A 19,451-nucleotide genomic window follows, 5' to 3' on the forward strand; every position below is an offset into this window, starting at 1 on the left:
TGGCAGCAGTGGGTGGGGGCCCGTGGCCGCCGGCCGTGGGGTCAGAGGACGTGGGCCTGGCCGCCTTCTGAGCTTGTCGGATGGCCCGGCCAGGCCGTTTCTGCTAATCCTCTGCCCTTCCTTTAAGAGGCAGAGCCCTGATCACATCACTCAGCAGGTGCTCGGGGAGCACGGAGTGTGTGGTGTCCGGGATAGAAACGCACGGCTTCCATTCGTACTGATTTCGGTGTTGGAACCAGCACCCAGCCCGACTCAGCCCGGGGGGCCTCAAACCTCAGAACGCCCTCTTCAGCACTGTTGTTTTTATCCCCTCTTCTCTTAACGGCTGGGCTCGATTTAAACACGCTGACTTGTTGGGGCGCCTGGGTGGTTCAGTCGATTAAACGTCTGACTCTTGATTTTGGCTCGGGTCACGATCTCACGGATCATGAGTTCAGGCCGCGCGTCGGGTTCACTGCTGTTGACACGGAACCCGCTTTGGATCCTCTGTCTCCCTCTCTCCCCGCCCCTCCCGCACTTGCGTTCTCTCTCAAAAATAAATAAAATTTAAAAACACTGAAAACACCGATTTGCTCAGAAACCGAGCTTCAGTGAACGCCTTAGTTTGCACAGATTTTGTTTCCAGGCAAATTCATCACAGTCATTTGGTTCACATTTGGATGCTTGCAAATTCTGGGTGGGGGAGGAGAATAAAGCAAATCGCGAGCACATGTTCCAAGTGCCCCCCCCCCCCCGGTGTTACTGTCCTCGTTGTACAGGTGAGGACACTGAGGCACAGAGTAGCGAAGCCACTTCCCGCCGTCCCCCGAGTTGGGACGCTGTGGAGTCACGAGCCCGTGCCCGTCCCGTGATAACGGGCGCTGGGGACCCAGCCCATCCCACTAATTGTCCTTCGGGCACTCACTATTCGGGGTTATTTTGCCGGTACATGGTCAGGGACAAAAGCCTCCCTGTCTTTCTCCAGCCTCCTGGAGGCGCCTTGGACCTCAGGTAAACATCACCCGTCGGCAACGGGCACCCGGCTTCTTGGTCTACAGTGCCTGCCTACAGATGAAAACCCCGAGGGGTCCTTTCTCCGTTTGTTTCTACCACAACTGTGTTTCTTGCCTTGTAGATATGTAGAAAGTAGGAAATGGTTTCCTGTCTCCCCTTGTCGTCTTTAATGCCTGTGCCGTGTGTACGCGGGAGAGAAACAGGCTGGAGATTCATCCACAGAAAGATTCTCTGGCCAAGAAATTAGTTATGCAACCATGTCACTCTCTGTAAATGATCTGGTATAATAAAGGGCTAGCATCCAAAATCTGTAAAGAACTTACCAAACTCAACACCCGTAAAACAAATGAGCCAGTGAAGAAATGGGCAGAAGACGTGAATAGACACTTCTCCAAAGAAGACATCCAGATGGCCAGCCGAGGCATGAAAAACTGCTCAACATCACTCATCATCAGGGAAATACAAATCAAAGCCACGACGAGATATCACCTCACACCAGTCAGAGTGGCTACAACGAACAAATCAGGAGACTACAGATGCTGGCGAGGATGTGGAGAGACGGAGCCCTCTTGCACTGCTGGTGGGAAAGCACACTGGTGTAACCAGTCTGGAAACGGTGTGGAGGGTCCTCAAAAAATTAAAAATAGCACCACCCTACGACCCAGCAATTGCACTACTAGGAATTTACCCAAGGGATACAGGCGTGCTGACCTGTAAGGGCACATGTACCCCTATGTTTATAGCAGCGTTTTCAACAATCGCCAAATGATGGAAAGAGCCTAAATGTCCGTCAGCTGACGAAGGGATAAAGAAGTTGTGGTTTATATACACAATGGAATACTACGTGGCAATGAGAAAGAATGTTATGTGGCCATTTGCAGCAATGTGGAAGGAACTGGAGGGTATTAGGCTAAGTGAAATAAAGCAGGCAGGGAAAGACAGGTACCACATGTTTTCACTCATATGTGGAATTTGAGAAACTTAACAGAAGACCATGGGGGAGGGGACGGGGGACAGACAATAGTCTCAAACAGAGAGGGAGGGAGGCAAACCATCAGAGACTCTTAAATCCGGAGAACAAACTGAAGGTGGATGGGGGGTGGGGGGGAGGGGACAGTGGGTGATGGGCATTGAGGAGGGCACTTGCTGGGATGAGCCCTGGGAGCGATGAATCATGGGAATCTACCCCCGAAACCAAGAGCACGCTGTATACGCTGTATGTTAGCTAACTTGGCAATAAATTATATTTAAAAAATAATAATAAACAAATACATAATCCGTATAGAGAAACAGACAAATCCTGGAGGGTTAGGCCACATATGGTGGTTAAGGTGGTTACGTTTTTAACGTTTATTATTTGTGGTTTTCTTCCTTTTTCCTCTGGACTAAAGAATGGCACAAAGTTTTGCCACATTTACCGATACAGCTTCTCACGCGAGGCCACTTTTTTGCTATGAATTCGACCTCTGAAGGCCAACAGGTCTTGTGTGAGGACGGATTTTTTGCCCGCGTCCAGGAGCCTGCTTGGGGTATAATTTCAGACCCAATGGGCTTCTGCGGGCAGAGGAGGGGAGCGGTGAGCCGTGGTCACTGCGCCCGGCCGAGCCTGAGCTCACCGCCCACGGGCGCATGGATTCGAGTCCGAGGTGAACCCTTCCACCTGGCCGTCTCAGACCACACTGGCCGTTTCTCAGAGAGTTCTGCTGACTCGTAGGGGGGATGGGGTGCTGGCCGGCAGAAACGGGCCCCGGGTTCTGGTTTCGCGCTCAAAGGACCGTGGGTCTTGAGATTTTCTGTCGCTCCTGCCTGAGCAACATTTGTCTCCTAAAACCAGAACGGGCCAAGTGGTTGAGTAAAAACATGAACGGGTTGGAGTGTGCCGAACTTTAGATTCCTCGGGAGCACCGAGGAGTGGGTGTAGACATCTACGCTTGTCTAAAGGGGTGTGGGGTTTGGACGTCCCGACGCTGTCAGCCCGATCCCTCCCCCGCCAAAAGCACAGCTTTCCAGAAAGTAGCTCCCGTGTTGTGCTGTGAGTGGCGTCCACCAGGGCGACCCCGCAGCGTGCTTCCTCCCCCGTTTTCCTTGGAGGGAGATCCTGCTCTTCAGGGTGAATTAACACGCTTCTCCACTTTCATCTCAGTGCCGGGGCAGCCAGGGGCCGTGACGGCTGCAGGACGCATGAAGGTCACAGCTGGCAGCCTGGGAGCAAAGCCAGTCGTGAAAAAGCACGTCGCCCTAATCCACCTCGTGACAGGACAGCCACAAATACGGGGTCGGTTGGACCCAGAAAGGGGGCAATTTATCCCCGACTATCTACGGTGTATTGTTGAATCTCACAATAGCTTAGAACATTTTTTCCCTTTACATCCGTTGTAGCCCCGCTTAGTTCCAGTCTCACCTGTCAGATAGCAGAGAACAAATATCCCGGGGAGATAGTGTGGCCTGAGCCCAGGTTTTGCGCCAGCCTAGAGCCCCCCAGCGCGGCGGCTGCTGGCGTTTCCCACATCTGCCCCGCGTCCTGTGACTCAATGACGCGTCACAATGCAGGCGTGGGGGAAGCATCCCTCTTCGTTGTGCACCTGGGTCTCGGGAATCAAACCCTGGGCATCCTCTGCTGTCCCCTGGCTTGACGGGGATGCGTCTGCCTTTATGCCCGTGTCTTTCTCGTGCAAGGACACTCCGTGGCCGCCCGCCGAGTGGCAGAGTCGCCGATCCGGGCCTTTCCCGCCATCCCTGGATCCGGCCCGGGCGGCCAGCCGGGCAGGGGGAGGCGTCGGCGAGGGCGGACGGTGAGCCCCGCTCGGCAGAATCCGCAGACCTGGAGACCGTCCCGGCCGCTCGGGACCCCGGCTCCCTCTTGGCTCGCAGCCAAGGGGCCCTGTGTGCCAGCTGCCCCTCCACCTCTTGTTAGCTCGGCCACACGAGTCCCCGGAAACAGTCGGTGACGCATCCCCGGCACCGTGAAGGCCGTGTCCTGCGTGAACACAGCCCTCCCCCGTGTCCCGCCACCTGGCAAGGCCCCGTCCACACCTGGGGGCCGCTCTCACAGCACGCGTTTGCGGACACGTCCCCCCAGCTGACGTGAGTGCCGTGACGCTCACCCGGGGTGCTGGGTCTCTTGAGGCCCCCGGCCCCTCTCCCTGCCTCACGTAACCTCCACGTGTTGTCTTGGCCTTTTAATTTCACCATGTCTGGGACGGCTGGTTGTCCTGTGTCACTTCCCCATTGCCTTTGTTACAGATTCCCACCTGGACAAGGATGCACGTTTTTCCTTGTCATCATTTCTGTGGATTGATCTTTTTCTTAAACACTTCTTAATAGACCTGGGATTTATTTTTGTGTGACAGGCAGGGAGGAAATATATATATATATATATATATATATATATTTTTTTTTTTTTTTTTTTTTTTCCCAGCTGTAACTTAACAGTTCCTTGGAAATTTGCATGTAAGATCTTCTCTGTTGTCTTCACCAGCACGGCCGTTACCAGCACTCCGTCCGTCGTGTGGCCCAGCAGCTCCCTTCACTGCAAGCACATCTGACACGATGATAGTCGTGTCCGTCCCACTTACCGGATTCTCAGATGCTCTTGACCGAGCTTTGCGGGGAGGTGGCTGGGTGGGTGTGGGGACACGGTGTCCCCTTTTCTTGGCTGCTCTGCTTCTCCAGGTCTCGTCGCGGGGCGGGGGGCTGCGGGTACTGAGGGTGCAACAGGGACTTTTCCCGGAAGGGGCCACACTTTGGGGGACCAAGGCTGGCCTGCTCTGTGGAGACAAAGGGCCCCCCTCCCCTGCCTCCAGGAGGCAGCCCGGGCCTGGGCCGCAGTGGCGCACTTGGGTCCACACAGCGGGTTGCTTAGGAAGGCTTCTAACTGCACCAGAAGGGACAGTCCCAGGCCCCACCATCATTCTCACGACGTGCCTGCAGCTGATGCTGGGCTTGTATCGAGCATCTGGAACCCTCCCTGGAGTGTCACTCCCGCTCCCCTGGACCCCGCCGGCCCTCAGGGGCTCCCACACTGCCGTCTCCACAACACGGCTCCCAGACTCTAACTTGCTGGCGGCAGAGACGGCTCTGCCTTCCTTGTGCTGCACAGAGAAGACCGACAAACAGGACAGGGACTGGACAGGAGGATGGAGCTCGGCGGAGAGAAATTCGAGGTCAGGTGGGAGGACTGTGCCCCCACCACTCAGTTGTCCCGTTTGCAAGGAGCCGGGAGGACCGGTCCCGTCCCGGGCTCACGTTCTGCTCCCCCGACAAGGGGCCCAGGCTCTGCCCTCAGCCCCTCGCACGGCCTGCTTTCTGTTTATGGAGAAAAGAGAAACTACACTGACCAAAGCCTTAGGTCACGACATAGTAACTCACAAATGATAAACAGGAAAAACAAGACTAAATTCGGCAACACGACCTCCTGGAAAGGTTTGCACTCAATGACTGCCATCAAAGAGCCAGAGGGAATCTTGAACTTGAGGCTCTCCGCTCCACAGACAAAACCAGAGCCAGCGATACAAATCGCATGAAATAGAAATGCCCAGCGACTGTTTCGGCTCTGGGCGCCGTGCTCCGCTTGAGTCTCCGGGGTGGCAGTCTGCACTCACGGCTCTGGCTCACGACTCAGTTTCTCCTTCGTCCTCCCGAGGGTCTGTGTTCTCTGCTCTGCTGGAATCTGTGCCCACCGGCCCAGCTCCGGGCACCGCTGCTTCCCTCCAACGAGCCTCGTCTGCTCTCCCGTAAACCCAGGGCTGGATGATGCGCTCCCCGGGGTCCTCGCAGCAGAGAGGCCCTGCTCCTCTGGTACAGCCAGACGAGGACCCGCTGCGCATCACTGGGGTGCGGACGATGACGAGCCAGACCCCAGCCCCTGCCTGGTGCTTTGGTGCTGGGGGCTCGGGGCCGTGGGGGCACAGAGAAGGCTGGGCTGTGCAGGTGCCACTGGGAGACCCGCAGCCCTGCCCGTGGCCCTCTCTGCCAACACGCGGCCCTTCTGGGTCACCCGCGGCCACCGCGGTCACCGGGGTCTGGCATTGGTATGGGAACAGCAGCAGTGGAACGGAGGAGGAGTAGCCAAGGAAGCCCCGGGGGTGTGCAGCCCACCCCACAAATCAGCCCAACTCGGTGTGTGCGGCCAGGAACCCGCGTGCTACGTCCTTGTCCCCGTGACGACCCCGTGAGGCAGGTTCTGTTACCATCTCTGCGAGGAGAGTGCGTGGAGAGCAGCACCGCCTCCCGGTGACAGAGCCAGGACGTGTGCTCAGCGGCCACTGCTCCCCAGCAGGCGGGCAAGGAGCGCGCAGTCGCGGCCCCAAAGCCAAGGTGGACTCCAGAGAGCCCGAGTACCTGGAGGAGAGTGAAGCCAGCGTTAGAGCAGAGGGCAGGCGGCTGTCCTGTGACCAGCAGTGACAGAGGACTTCTTGTTTCTTTAATTCTGATAAGACGGACATAATGTCATGCTGACCATTTAACCATTTGCAAGTGGCATTAAATCCATTCACAGGGGGCGCCCGGGCGGCTCAGGTCACGATCTCACCGTTCCGTGGGTTCGAGCCCCGCGTCAGGCTCTGTGCTGACCGTTCGGAGCCTGGGGCCCGCTTCGGACTCTGTGTCTCCCTCTCTCTCTCTGCCCCTCCCCACGCTCTCACTCTCTCTCTGTCTCTCATAAATAAATAAACATTAAAAAAAAACCCATTCACAGTGTTACATAACTGTCACCACTGTCTGTACCAGAACTTTGTCATCATCCCGAACAGCGACTCTGTCCCCATCCCCCTCCCCCACCCCTAGCTGCCACCCGGCTCCTTTCTGTCTCCAGGAATTTGACTGCTGAAGGGACCTCGTAGAAACAGAGTCATAGAGTATTTGTTCTTTGGGGCCTGGCTTGTTTCACTCAGGATAATGTTCTCGGGGTTCGTCCGTGCTAACGCGTGTGTCGGCATTTTATTACTTTTTAAGGCGGAAGAGCGCCGTGCGGGTAGACCCCGTCGTATTTATCTGCTCGTCCGTTGGCGGACCCTTGGGCTTCCACCTTTTGGCCGCTGTGAGTCATGCCGCTGTGCACGTGGGTACGCTGGGACCCGAGTTCCTGGCTTCGGTTCTGTGGGACGTAGACCTACGGGTGGCACGGCTGGGTCGCGGAGCGGCTCCGTGTTTAACTCTCTGAGGAGCGCACGGTTTGTTTCGCACCGAGGCCGCACCGTGGTACAGCCCCACCCGCTTCCGCCCAGGTTCACGTCCTCGCAGCATCCTTGCCCGTGCTTGCCCACGTTCGTCGTCGTTTATTACGGCCGTCCTTGGCGACGCACTTCTTAAATAAACCTTTAACAGGACACGTCACTAGGCCAAATTGTGGAAGGATTAAACGCCTGGTCCGGTAACGCAACACCCGTACGCCTCACACTTAGGAACATTTGAGGAAATTTTCTCCCTCTGCTCACAGGGGGTGGTGCGAGGTCACCGCCCTCGGTGTATCGGTTTGCTCGTGGGAATCGTGGGGTTATTCTTATTCCCAAGTGGTGATCTCTTTTGGCTTGCTTATTTTTGCCTCAAAACGAATTCCATCTGTATTCCCAGATGGCTACGCTTTGGACAATGTCAGCACCAGAAAAGAGTAATACTGAAACTGGATAAAACGCACTAATTTTTTTAAGAATCCCTAGTGCGTAATTATCCTCAAGGGCAGAGAGAAGCAGTCTTTCTCTTGGTTTCCGGTTCCAGCAGGAATGGGAAGATCGCCATGTTGTGACCCTAAATGATGCAAGCAAGAATCACGTAGGAATGCTAATGCTCTTGGCTGAAGGAGTCGTGGGAGCCCACAGAGCCCTCCACACCGAGTATCACCCTGCAGCTCACTGACTATGTACAAAGGGACGTGTGGGGACACTGATGGCTTGCCCCCTTAATCACATCGTCAAGTTTAGCATCACGTAGCGAGGGTAACGCAGCAGGCACACATCATCCGCTGTGATCGGAGACACGTGGCATCACCCAGCAGAGATCTCCCCCCAGAACGTTCAGCCTCAATCTTACAAAGCGTCCAGACCCGACCTCAGTTTGCAAGGAATAAAGGAGTTAGAACCACCTATTAAGCAACAATCAGACACACCCAGAATGTGGAAGAGGCTACGAGAAGCTGGCCTGGCCTCACCGAAACGTCCACCCAACACGAGGGAAAAAACGTGGGACCGTTCTGTTCTAGAAGCAAATAGAATAAAGAATTGTAGCAACCGAATATAATGAGTGAACCTTGACCCCAGATTGGAAAAACCAACAGCTGTACATGACATGGCGGAGGGTGTGGAATACGGATTGGATCTTAGGTGACAGTGTGACGTGATTGTGCGTCTTCTTAGAGGTCACGGCCGTGTCGGGGGTAACGTAAGAGACCGTCCTTCCTCCTAGGACGTGCTGGTGCAAATGCACCTAGGGGTCAAGTGTCATGGGGTCGGCGATTCATTGTCGGAGTTTGGGCTAAAATGTGTGTATGTGTGAAGAGAGAGGAGGAAAGCAAGTGTACCAGAACGCAGACAGTTGTTGGCTGTAGGTAGACGAGTTGAGGGTGACCTTTATCCTAGTATTCCAACTTCTTTATATGCCTGAGAAGTAACAGAACATCGCGGGAAGTTATTTGTAGCTAACGTTTTAGGTAACGTGCTCTCTAGGACGCCATTCTTGTCTCTTGAAAGGCTTTGTTTTTCTGTTTTGCAGTTCGGGACCGAGTCCGATCGAAGATGGAAAGAGACATTTTGGCAGAAGTGAATCACCCTTTCATCGTAAAGCTTCATTATGGTAAATAGAGTCAAACATAACCTACGTTTGAGAGGCCCTGATGCCACCTTCCCCAAATCCAGGGAAAATGAAACCGCGTGCTGGGACAGAAGGAGAAACCCCCACCACCCACCCTGTCAAGGGCCTGCGTGGCGTGGGGCTGCCTCCTCTCTGTGGTCCCGTGATCTCTTCCGTGGTCTGCCTCTCTGAGGGAGCAGGATGCCCGGTTCTAATTGGAGACAAAAGTGGGGGGGGGGGGGGCAGGGCTTGACTTTGTTACCAAATTATCATCGCTGATATAGTAAAAAAAAAAAAAAAGTCTCTTGGCCTAGATTGGGGAGAATCTGTGATCTATTTTTGTGTTGTTTTAGAATGAAATGCCATATGACCCAGTAATTTCTTTAACCAGAATGGCATCACCTTCCGTATTTTAAGTGAAGGCTATGTTTCAAGCATCTTAAAGATAGTAGCTCACGGGACCCTCAAAACTTCCTTTCAAGGAGGTTACCGTTTCCATTTTCTGGAAGGGAAATGAGACACAAATCAAATAATTTTGATGTTTGCGGCCACATGCCTACTCTGCCACGCCGAGTCCTCCTAGTTTGGTTTCGGTCTTTTCTCCCCTCGGGAAGCAGTAAGTGCAATCTTCAAATTAAAAGTAACGAATGAACGGGTGACTCAGGAGTCATGCCAGACCGCGTTAACACTTACGACCCTAGCGAATAACTAATATGCGGCAAGTGCAGGAGAAAAAGAAACAAAACGAAACCCCTACCTTGTCGGTTTCGAAGGCGCCGGGTGTGGGGCGTTGTCCGGGACGTTTACACAAATCAGAAGGAAGCAAAGGCATAAGCCGAGTCCAAAGATGGGAGGAGGGCAGAGACTTCTAGCTCCTCCTCGCTGTTAACTTCCGATATTGCTAAGAAAACACTTCAGTCTTGTGTAGAAAGTGTGTGGCCCATCTTTTCAGAGCTAGTACAAGTGAATATGGATGAGAACTTGCTGGAAGCCGGTGGTAAGCGAGACTTCTCTGGCTGGCAGGCGGGTGCCCCTGGGTCTGTCCCACCGTGTCACCTGGGCCAGCTGGCAGGCGGGTGCCCCTGGGTCTGTCCCACCGTGTCACCTGGGCCAGCTGGCAGGCGGGTGCCCCTGGGTCTGTCCCGCAGCGTCACCTGAGCCAGTAGGTGGGTGCCCCTGGGTCTGTCCTGCACCTGGGCTGGCAGGTGCCCCTAGGTCTGTCCCACCATGTCACCTGGGCCAGCTGGCAGGTGGGTGCCCCTGGGTCTGTCCCGCCGTGTCACCTGGGCCAGCTGGCAGGCGGGTGCCCCTGGGTCTGTCCCGCAGCGTCACCTGAGCCAGTAGGTGGGTGCCCCTGGGTCTGTCCTGCACCTGGGCTGGCAGGTGCCCCTAGGTCTGTCCCACCATGTCACCTGGGCCAGCTGGCAGGTGGGTGCCCCTGGGTCTGTCCCGCCGTGTCACCTGGGCCAGCTGGCAGGCGGATGCCCCTGGGTCTGTCCTGCAGCGTCACCTGGGCCAGTAGGTGGGTGCCCCTGGGTCTGTCCTGCACCTGGGCTGGCAGGTGCCCCTAGGTCTGTCCCACCATGTCACCTGGGCCAGCTGGCAGGTAGGTGCCCCTGGGTCTGTCCTGCAGTGTCACCTGGGCCAGCTGGCAGGCGGGTGCCCCTGGGTCTGTCCCACAGCATCACCTGGGCCAGTAGGTGGGTGCCCCTGGGTCTGTCCTGCACCTGGGCTGGCAGGTGCCCCTGGGTCTGTCGCACCGTGTCACTTGGGTCGGCAGGTACCCCTAGGTCTGTCCCACCGTGTCACCTGGGCTGGCTGGCAGGTGCCCCTACCTCTATCCACAGGGGCCCGCGGGAGGCTGGCCCTGCCCCTGACATGCAGCCGTTTCAGCTGGTTTCCGGGGCGTTTCTCTGAAGAAGCACCGGGTGTCTTACCGGGATTTTAATCGCACCTTCCGTGTCAGCTCTGTGGTTGATCAAATGCCATTTGCTCTCCTGCTGCCCGTCAAGCCCTAGGAGAGAGGATCCCACCCAGCCTCCGATTTATACAGTTCAGACGAGTCTTTAGTTAGAGGAGGTCTGTCTCTCCAGCCCTGGCTATTGCAGTGCGTCTAGCATTTACTTCTAGAAAATAGAAGGCTCTCGAGTGCTCGGGGATATCGGGACCCCCGCAGCCTTACCTCCTGTGTGCCTAACACAGATGCCAGGGGGTAGATCGTCAGTAACGTTGAACTGACCGCCAGTGGTCAGCGGTGATTGGTTTCCCTGGACCCCCACATGCACGTCCAGACCCCTCTGGAGCGAGGCACGCTGGCTGACCGGTGGGCAAGACCTGAAATTATAGGTCACGGTGAGCAAACCCCGGACGTGAGCCCCATTGCCGTGTCGCACAGCGGCCGAGCCGGCGGGTCACCGACGTCTCCGCGAAGGAAGGGAGCAGAGGACAGATTTCCCTGACCTGCAGCTATGCGGGGTGCAGCCGGGGAGGGGAGGAGGCTTGCTCCTGCGACCACGTGAGCCCGGAGCCCAGCATCGGCAGTGGGGGTCGGGGGAGCAGGCTGGGCCTGTAGACACTGGCTCCAGGCCGGTTCCAGCCCCTCTGGGATCAAAAAGGAAGCAGGCAGTGAAGGAGAGGAGAAAAGACCAGAGAGGTGACCCTCCAGGCTCTTCCTGAAAGTGAGGGACACAGACAGACTCGTTCCTGCGGCCCTTCCCCCGGACTCTGCCCCGACCCCCGCCCGACCCCAGCCCTGCTTCTGGAAGGCTCCGGCATGTTCCGTGTGTGGCCCGGGATGCCGACCCTCCCTCCTTCCACAGCCTTTCAGACGGAGGGGAAGCTCTACCTGATACTGGACTTCCTGCGAGGAGGGGACCTCTTCAGCCGGCTCTCCAAAGAGGTGCGAGGGGCCGGGAGGGCAGAGGGTGCCCACGGGAGGGGCGGGTGCGTGCTGCGTGTGACACTGTGTGTGCGTGACTGTGTGGTATGAGTGTGTGAGTGTGTATGTGTGTGGGGGAGAGCGTGTGGGAGTGTCAACATGCGCACGTGTGTGTTCGCTGTGGGGTCATGTGTGTGTGTGTGCACACGCGCGCGTGTGTGTGTGTGTTAAACAGGCGGCACAAGGGGTGTGGCGCGGCAATCTGTCGTCCTTCAGGGGCCGTGAGAGCACGGCCCCGAGGAGCCCCGCGAGGCTGTGCACGTCCATCGGTCCGTCCGTGGCTCTGTCCACCTCCCCGTGAGGAACGGACGCAAGCAAGGGGTCGTAGGAACAGGCGGGAGGGACTGTTTTACGGGGTCTCACTCTGCGTCGTAGTGAGACGCGACTCCCTCGCTGCCCACCCACCCTGGAGGTGCCAGATCTGCACACAGGGGGTCGCCACGACCGCCAGCCCCTTTCCGGCCCCAAGGCGTAGCCTGGACCTCACAGTCCCGACACGGGAGTTGTCCAGAACGCCACCCTGCGCGACACGAGAGCCCCTCGGCCCCTAATTGACGTGAAGAGCTCTCTGCTTCGTGGCGGGGGGAAAACCAGCCTTCTGCTGAAGGAGGCGGGAGCACCGGGCTTCTGACCTCCCGAGCCCTCTCACCCAGCGCAGGTGTTTACCCGGCTGTAACCGTGGGCTCAGAGTGCCCGCCCCCCTTTTCTGCTCCTCTCGCTCCTTTACCAGGAGACCCTTCCATCCTGCCTGGCCGTCCAACACGGACAGTAGGCGGTAGAGCAGGACTGGGGGTCCCAGAGCCCCCTGCACTGCTGTCTCCCTCCGTTATCAAGGGTCCCCCAGACCATGCACAAGTGATACATTGGGCTCCTTGCGATAGACGTAGAAGGCCCGGGGCTGGAGGAATCAGATCCGGGCTCTGCAGAGAGCCTCCCGGAGCGGGTGTCTGGTCCCTCTTGTGCTCACGTGTTTCCGAAGATGGCTTCTTGATCAAAAGGCAACAATAATCAGCAAAAAGCCCCATATGACCTCACTAGGGGAGCGTGTGTCTCCCGTGACACCCTTTATTTCAGAATCGAGGCAAAATTTCCAAGTGTGGGCACGGCAGGTTCTCAGAAACAATACGGGAAAGTGCCTTTTTTCTGTTCCGTCTTTGAACGAAGCCGGTGGGCAGCGTCCTGCCGTGTTGGTCACTGCACTGACTTCCTTCAAGGACGGGCGTCCGTGGGGTGTTTCATTTCTGTGCAGAAACGACTTGTCGTTTGTACTTGGGGGCTATGCTGAGATGTGTCCTAGGAACCGGACAAGTAGAGAAATATGGCTGTGCTCTGAGCACAGAACGCAGACAACCCGTGACGGTTGTAGAGAGAGAAGAAGTCAGATTAAAGAGAATCCAATGGCTATGGCAGAACTTGACTAAAAGTGAGCCCGCGGAATATGGTAGCCAGTTTAGAAAAGAAACACCCAGCCGGAAGAGGCAGCCGTTGAGCGTGGAGCGACGACGGGTGGGTCCAACGGCCAGAGGCCAATGAGGATTGATGGCCCCAGACGTCGCTGCCCGGGACGATGGGGTGTGTGTCCCGACCCCGTGGGGAGGCGTCCCTTCTGTGAGATGGACGCCCCGCACCTGTGGCAGCCTGAAGTATCCGCCCCCCAGTTCCCCGAACTGCCCTTATTCTAGTTCTGTGCTCACCAGGGAGCCTTGTCTGCATCCAGAGAAGGAATTCAGCAATAATACGCCCTGGCGGTCTCTGTGACATTGGTTTTTCACAGTGAACATAAAAAAGTGGTTTGTGATAACGATCTGGCTTTCCAGTAAGGTGACTTTAAAAGCCACCCGCTGGTCCTTAACGGGACCGGAGGTACGGAACTGTCACCAAGATAATGGCGTTGACGTCTGCCGGGCACCCGGCCTGGTGTTTGCCTCGGCTAGCCCGCGTCGGGGTGCCCCCACGACTCTCCCCCACGTGCGGGTCGCCTTTGGCAGAACTCGCCTCACTTTGGGCGGACAGTGGGTTTGCGTAAACCCCGGGGCGGGGCGGGGGGGGGATGAGACCCGAGGTGCGTTCTCAGCAGCCCCTCATCCTGCCTCGCCTGTGCCGTTTCATAGCACAACCACTCACATCAAAATATACACCCAGAAACACCCCCCAGAGCCGCGTGAGCCGCGGGGGCGAGGAGGAGGAGGAAACCAGGCTCCCCGCTCACGGGCTAAGTTCGCCGTCTTCGCGGGGAAGTAAGTGCTCTTCTGCCTTCGCTGACCTCACAAGTATGAAGAGAACTCCCTTTTCCGTCGTAAGAGCCCGAAGAGCACTGTGGGGGGAGCTGTGATCCCCTCCAGAGCGGAGGTAACTGAGCGTGCGCTCCGCAGGGCCGGGTCCGTCAGAACACTCCGGCCACAGGATGCGCCGAGCAATCCCGCTCTTTCCTACTTTCTCACTAGGTGATGTTCACTGAGGAGGATGTCAAGTTCTACCTGGCTGAGCTGGCCTTGGCGTTAGACCACCTGCACGGCCTGGGGATCATCTACAGGGACCTGAAGCCCGAGAAGTAAGCGAGCGCGTGAAGGACGCCCCTCTGCACCCCCTTTCTCGCTGCCCCCGCCGGTGGCCGTCGCTCTCTGGTGGGTGCACCCCGGAGAGAGGGCTTGGGCCACCCTCTCGCGGACGCCTCCCACGCGGGTTCCACCTGTCCGCCCCCGGGAAGGTGTCCCAACGGGTGCGACTTACGCTGGGCGTCCCGCCCTTCCTCCAGAGCCTTTACTCTTTGATCCACACCGAGCTGAAGAAAAGACAGCTCTTCTCCGAAGCCATTTTTACCAGGTGTGGCGGTCGTTTGTGGGACACGCCCGGGTGACGTTGTGCCCGCACACGATGCAGAGTTCATTTGCCCAACACCGGTGGGAAGTTCAGGTCGTGTATGGCTTTGACTTAAGCACCTGCAGCAGTCAGCCACAGTAGAACACCACCGGCTGCACACGTAAATAATGTTTCCGTAATCACAAAAGGCCCTGTCTTCAGTGTCCCCACAGAGGGGACAGTCTCCTGTGAACTACAGCTGTGTCCCTTAGGGAGCGGTAGCAAGAGCGGATCTCACAGCTGCGAGCCCTGGGCGCCCGTTAGGCGTGCACCCCGGTTCTCTCTCTCTCTTTTAAAGGGCAAAGGGATCTTTACAGTTAAAAATAGTAATATTTAATAGCAGAGTGGAAGAAAGATCTTGTCATCAATTGGAATTAGTAGGAGATTAATCTTGAAAGTTGCTCCTTTCTGGGCAGAGATTAAGCACAACCGAAAGGCAGAGATGAAAATACTCGCTTCTTTCCTGATAACTTGTCTTCTTAATTATGTGCCACAACATTCCCCTTCAGATTCCGTTAAAACAGTCGGCCTTTTTTTTAATCTCAGGGCATAGTTTTTAATCGTGGTAAGAAAAACAATATAAAATTAGCATCTCCACTAATTAAATTCACTTTTAAATTTTTTTAATGTTTCTTTTTGAGAGCGAGAGAGGTACAGAGCATGAGCGGGGCAGGGGCAGAGAGAGAGGGAGACACAGAGCCCGAAGCAGCTCCAGGCTCCGAGCCGCCCGCACAGAGCCCGACGCGGGGCTCGAACTCACGAACCGTGAGATCGTGACCTGAGTTGAAGTCGGATGCTTAACTGACCGAGCCCCCGGGCGCCCCGACATCTTAACCGTTTTTAAGCGTGCAGCCCTGCGACACAAAACACACTCACACGGCTGCGTGGCGTAATCCACCTTCCAAACCGTCTCCTTGCAAAACTGAGTATCTGTCCCCGTGAGACACTCACTCCCCTCACCACCCTCCTGCCCCTGGCACCCCGACTTCTACTCTCTGCCTGTGAATCTGGCTGCTCTAGGCTCCCCCCGACCCCGACCCCCGTGTAAGTGGAATGCACGGCGTTTCCTGCGTTGTGCCTGGCTCACCGCACTCCGGTCCATCCGCGTGCTAGGGTGGGACGGTGTGGCTTCTGTCCATTCCCCTTCCTGGTCTCTTTAAGTCTGGGCTGGTACCCCTGCCACCCAGAGCTGATGGGACAGGATCTAATGACAGCAAAAGAAGGAAGGGAAAGCTAGGAGCCCCGGGGACCCTGAGGGCTGACAGCCGGAAGAAGGGCCTCCTCAAGTGCCTGCGGGCCTGCGTCCGCCCTTCCAGACTCCCCCTCTGCCGGCCGGTGAGCAGTGCCCTCCCACGGGAGAGCCGGGCACGGAAAGGCCAGTGCCCCTCCCCCCACCACCCCCACCCCAGGGCTTCTAGATGTCAGATGCCCCTGTGACAAGAGCTTGGACCCAGCTCCTATGACAAGGCGAAGCCTGCCGAGCCCCAGGGCTCCTCGGTGCCAGGGCCCAAGGTGTCACAGGCTCCCCAGAGCCTGGGGTGGTCACGAGAGCCAGGGTGGGGCTCACGGAGGGGCGACGGGAAGAAGTAGGGGGCCTCTGACCCAGAGAAGAAATGCACGAGGCTCCGGATCTGCACGGGCCAAGGCGATCCTGGACCCTGAAAATCACATTCCCCGCACAGGACAGTCTGAAGGGTTCCCGACCCTTCCCGTGGGCTTAAGAAGGTCTCAGACCTGCGGGTCCCAGCTTTTGCCGGGTTAACCCCAAACACCGTGGATCTGAGTCCGCTCGTGCCCCGGCAGAAGCTGCTGGCGGGGGAGGCCGTACTGTGCAAGCCCACGTCGGTGCGTCGCAGGCGAGCCCGTGTGCTGACTGCCACCCAAAGTCGCGCCCGCCAGCCCGGCTGGGCCGCTCGTGAGGCATGCTTTCTCCTCTCTTTCAGCATCCTGCTGGACGAAGAGGGACACATTAAGATCACAGGTTTGTAAAGGGCAGCGGTGTCCCGGTGACTTCCCCCTGGCCGGGTAAATGGGGGAGCGGCCTGGACCCAAAGTCCCACTGATGCCCACCTCGGCTGCTGTGTGTCTCTGATTTGGCGGGCGTTTTCACAGATGTGGATGAGCTGTGTGTGTGTCCTCACAGCATCTGGAAATTCTCGAGCTTGCCGGGCTCCCTTCCGTTTCTCTCTCCTTCTGACCGAAGAACCTTCCAGCACCTTCCCTGCAGACTCTCAGTCCGTGCTGTTTTGGAGCCCTCTTCTCCGCACCCCTTTCCACCCCCCCCCCGCCCGCCGAGGCCCCCTCTTCTCCACACCCCTTCTCCCCGAGGCCCCCTCTGATCTGCACACCTTCCCCCCGAGGCCCCCTCTTCTCCACACCCCTTCCTCCCCAAGGCCCCTCTTCTCTGCACCTCTTCTACCGAGGCCCCTCTTCTCCCCAGGCCCCTCTTCTCCCCAAGGCCTCTTCTCCACACCCCTTCTCCCCAAGGCACCCTCTTCTCCACACCCCTTCCTCCCAAGACTCTCTTCTCCGCATACCTTCCCCCCCAGAGGCCCCCTCTTTTCCTCACCCCTTCCCTCCGAGGCCCCCTCTTCTCTGCACCCTTTCTCCCCGAAGCCCCCTCTTCTCCACAACCCTTCCTCCATGAGGCACCCTCTTCTCCTCACCCCTTCTCCCGAAGGCACTCTCTTCTCCGCACCCCTTCTCCCTGAGGCCCCCTCTTGTCTGCAACCCTTCCTCCCCAAGGCCTCTTCTCCTCACCCATTCCCCTCCGAGGCCCTTTTCTCTGAACACCTTCCTCCACAAGGCCCCGTCTTCTCTGCACCCCTTCCTCCCCGAGGCCCCCACTTCTCCCCAACACTTTGCCCCCAGGGCCCCCTCTTCTCTTCACCCCTTCCTCCTGAAGCCCCCTCTTCCCCGCACACCTTCTCCCCGAAGCTCCCTCTTCTCCACACCCCTTCCTCCGAGGCCCCCTCTTCTCCACACCCTATCCCTCCGAGCTCCCTCTTCTCTGCACCCCTTCTCCCCCAGCCCCCCTCTCTCTGCAACCCTTCCTCCCCAAGGCCTCTTCTCCACACCCCTTCTCCCCGAGCCCTCCTATTCTCTGCACCCCTTCCTCCCTGAGGCCCCCTCTTCTCCGCACCCCTTCCCTCCGAGGCCCACTCTTCTCCGCACCCCTTCTCCCCGAGGCCCCCTCTTCTCCGCACCCCTACTCCCGGAGGCCCCCTCTTCTCTGCAACCCTTCCTCCCTGAGGCCTCTTCTCCGCACCCATTTCCCTCTGAGGCCCCCTCTTCTCTGCACTCCTTACCCCCGAGACCCCCTCTTCTCACCCCTTCCTTCTGAGGCCCCCTCTTCTCTGCACCCCTTCCCCCCGAGGCCCCCTCTCCTCCGCAACCCTTCCCCCCGAGGCCTCCCCTCCCCTCTCCGTGGCCCCCACACAGTCTCGCTGCCACATGTCCCCACACCGTTTTCCCACAGGGGAGTTTTACCCAGTACCAGTACCGGGCACGGTGCATCTAGTCCCTGGCAATAAATATCAATTATACATCTTTACATGCTTGTTAATGTTGAAAGTTAGGTCTAAAATTTCTCATGAGCTTCTGTACCAGATCCTGACTATCCGTTTAACCGGACCTTGCCTGGCACGGCTGTAGGGCACCTGTAATGTCCTGTCATCAGAGTTATGGGGCCTTTGGTGGAGGTTTAAGCTTCTCTTAATACTTCAGAAGTTTTCTTTGCCAAACGAGGAACTGCACATAGAATATAGACGTGACACTTGTGTGCGGTGTTTGCAAATAGCCCTGAGCTCCCACGTCAAATGTATCTATGATGTTACAGGGTTTGGGCTTTCTCTGATCAAGTGATCATGCTTCTGTTATTATTATTATTATTATTATTATTATTATTATTACTCCTGACCCGGGGCTAATCCTGTGTCATGATTGGCCGTTTGGGCCAGGCGCCAATTACAAACACCCTCCCAGGCGCTAATGTGCAAAGCAAGTCGTTCCGCTGGAGGAAGCACATCCACCCATAGGTAGGGTGACCTCCTTGCCCGGCCTGTGACCTCACGCCACCCTCACCGGGCCCTGAAGGACATGATGGATCGTGGCCTTCTTCCCAAACACGCTGAAACCGAGGGCCACCGTCCTGAGAACCACGTTCCCATGACCTTTGCCCACCAAATGCGTGGCCACGCCTGCTGTGCCAGAAGGGAGACCCTCGTGGGGATTTCCTGGGGGTCGGGGGGAGGGGTGGCCGCCCACCCCACGGCAAATGCCATCTTCCCTTTGTGCCTCAGCGCCGGGGACCACCTTCCCCAGCGGCCCGTGCCTGGAACCCCTTCCGGCCCTTGCCTTCAAGCTAACCACCTCCGTCCGTCCCAGCAGACCAGGGGCCACGTGCTTCTCTGTCCCCAGGCCTGCTTGTCGGTCCCCAAGAAGTGCCATCCCTTGATCCTGTTAGCAGGCACTCCTGGGTTTGTAGATTCTTGAAAGACTCTGTAACTTACCGTGTGGGGGCATGATGACGCTTGCATCCAAGGAGGGTTCTGTGCTGGGACAGAGCGGGCGGGAGGGGTGACACGTGCGGGCAGAATTCCCCCACGTGACGGGGGAGCTGGCGGGTCGGGAGCCCACACAGACGCAGTCCTGACTGCCGCCCAGACTGAAGCAGCGCCCTGTGCTGTCCCTCTTTTAGATTTCGGGCTGAGTAAGGAGGCCATCGACCACGATAAGAGAGCTTACTCCTTCTGCGGGACCATAGAGTACATGGCACCCGAGGTGGTGAACCGGCGGGGACACACGCAGAGCGCCGACTGGTGGTCCTTCGGTGTGCTCATGGTAAGGGTCCTCCCCGTCCGCGTCGCTGTCCCTTGTG

General features: G+C 57.4%; 1 protein-coding gene across 7 annotated transcripts in view; it reads left to right on the forward strand.

Annotated features, from left to right (window-relative positions):
- Positions 1-19,451, forward strand: part of RPS6KA2 (ribosomal protein S6 kinase A2) — a 347,458-nt gene that overhangs the window by 266,052 nt on the left and 61,955 nt on the right. For all 7 annotated transcript variants that reach the window (XM_019412761.2, XM_053904291.1, XM_019412764.2 and 4 more), the window contains 5 exons: positions 8,698-8,778; positions 11,595-11,674; positions 14,158-14,264; positions 16,516-16,553; positions 19,272-19,414. In XM_019412761.2, coding sequence (XP_019268306.1) covers positions 8,698-8,778; positions 11,595-11,674; positions 14,158-14,264; positions 16,516-16,553; positions 19,272-19,414 — 449 coding nt within the window. The remainder of the gene's footprint in view (positions 1-8,697; positions 8,779-11,594; positions 11,675-14,157; positions 14,265-16,515; positions 16,554-19,271; positions 19,415-19,451) is intronic.

Source organism: Panthera pardus, unplaced genomic scaffold, assembly GCF_024362965.1.
Source record: "Panthera pardus isolate Hobbes unplaced genomic scaffold, ASM2436296v1 HiC_scaffold_17, whole genome shotgun sequence".
Taxonomy (NCBI): Eukaryota; Metazoa; Chordata; class Mammalia; order Carnivora; family Felidae; genus Panthera; species Panthera pardus.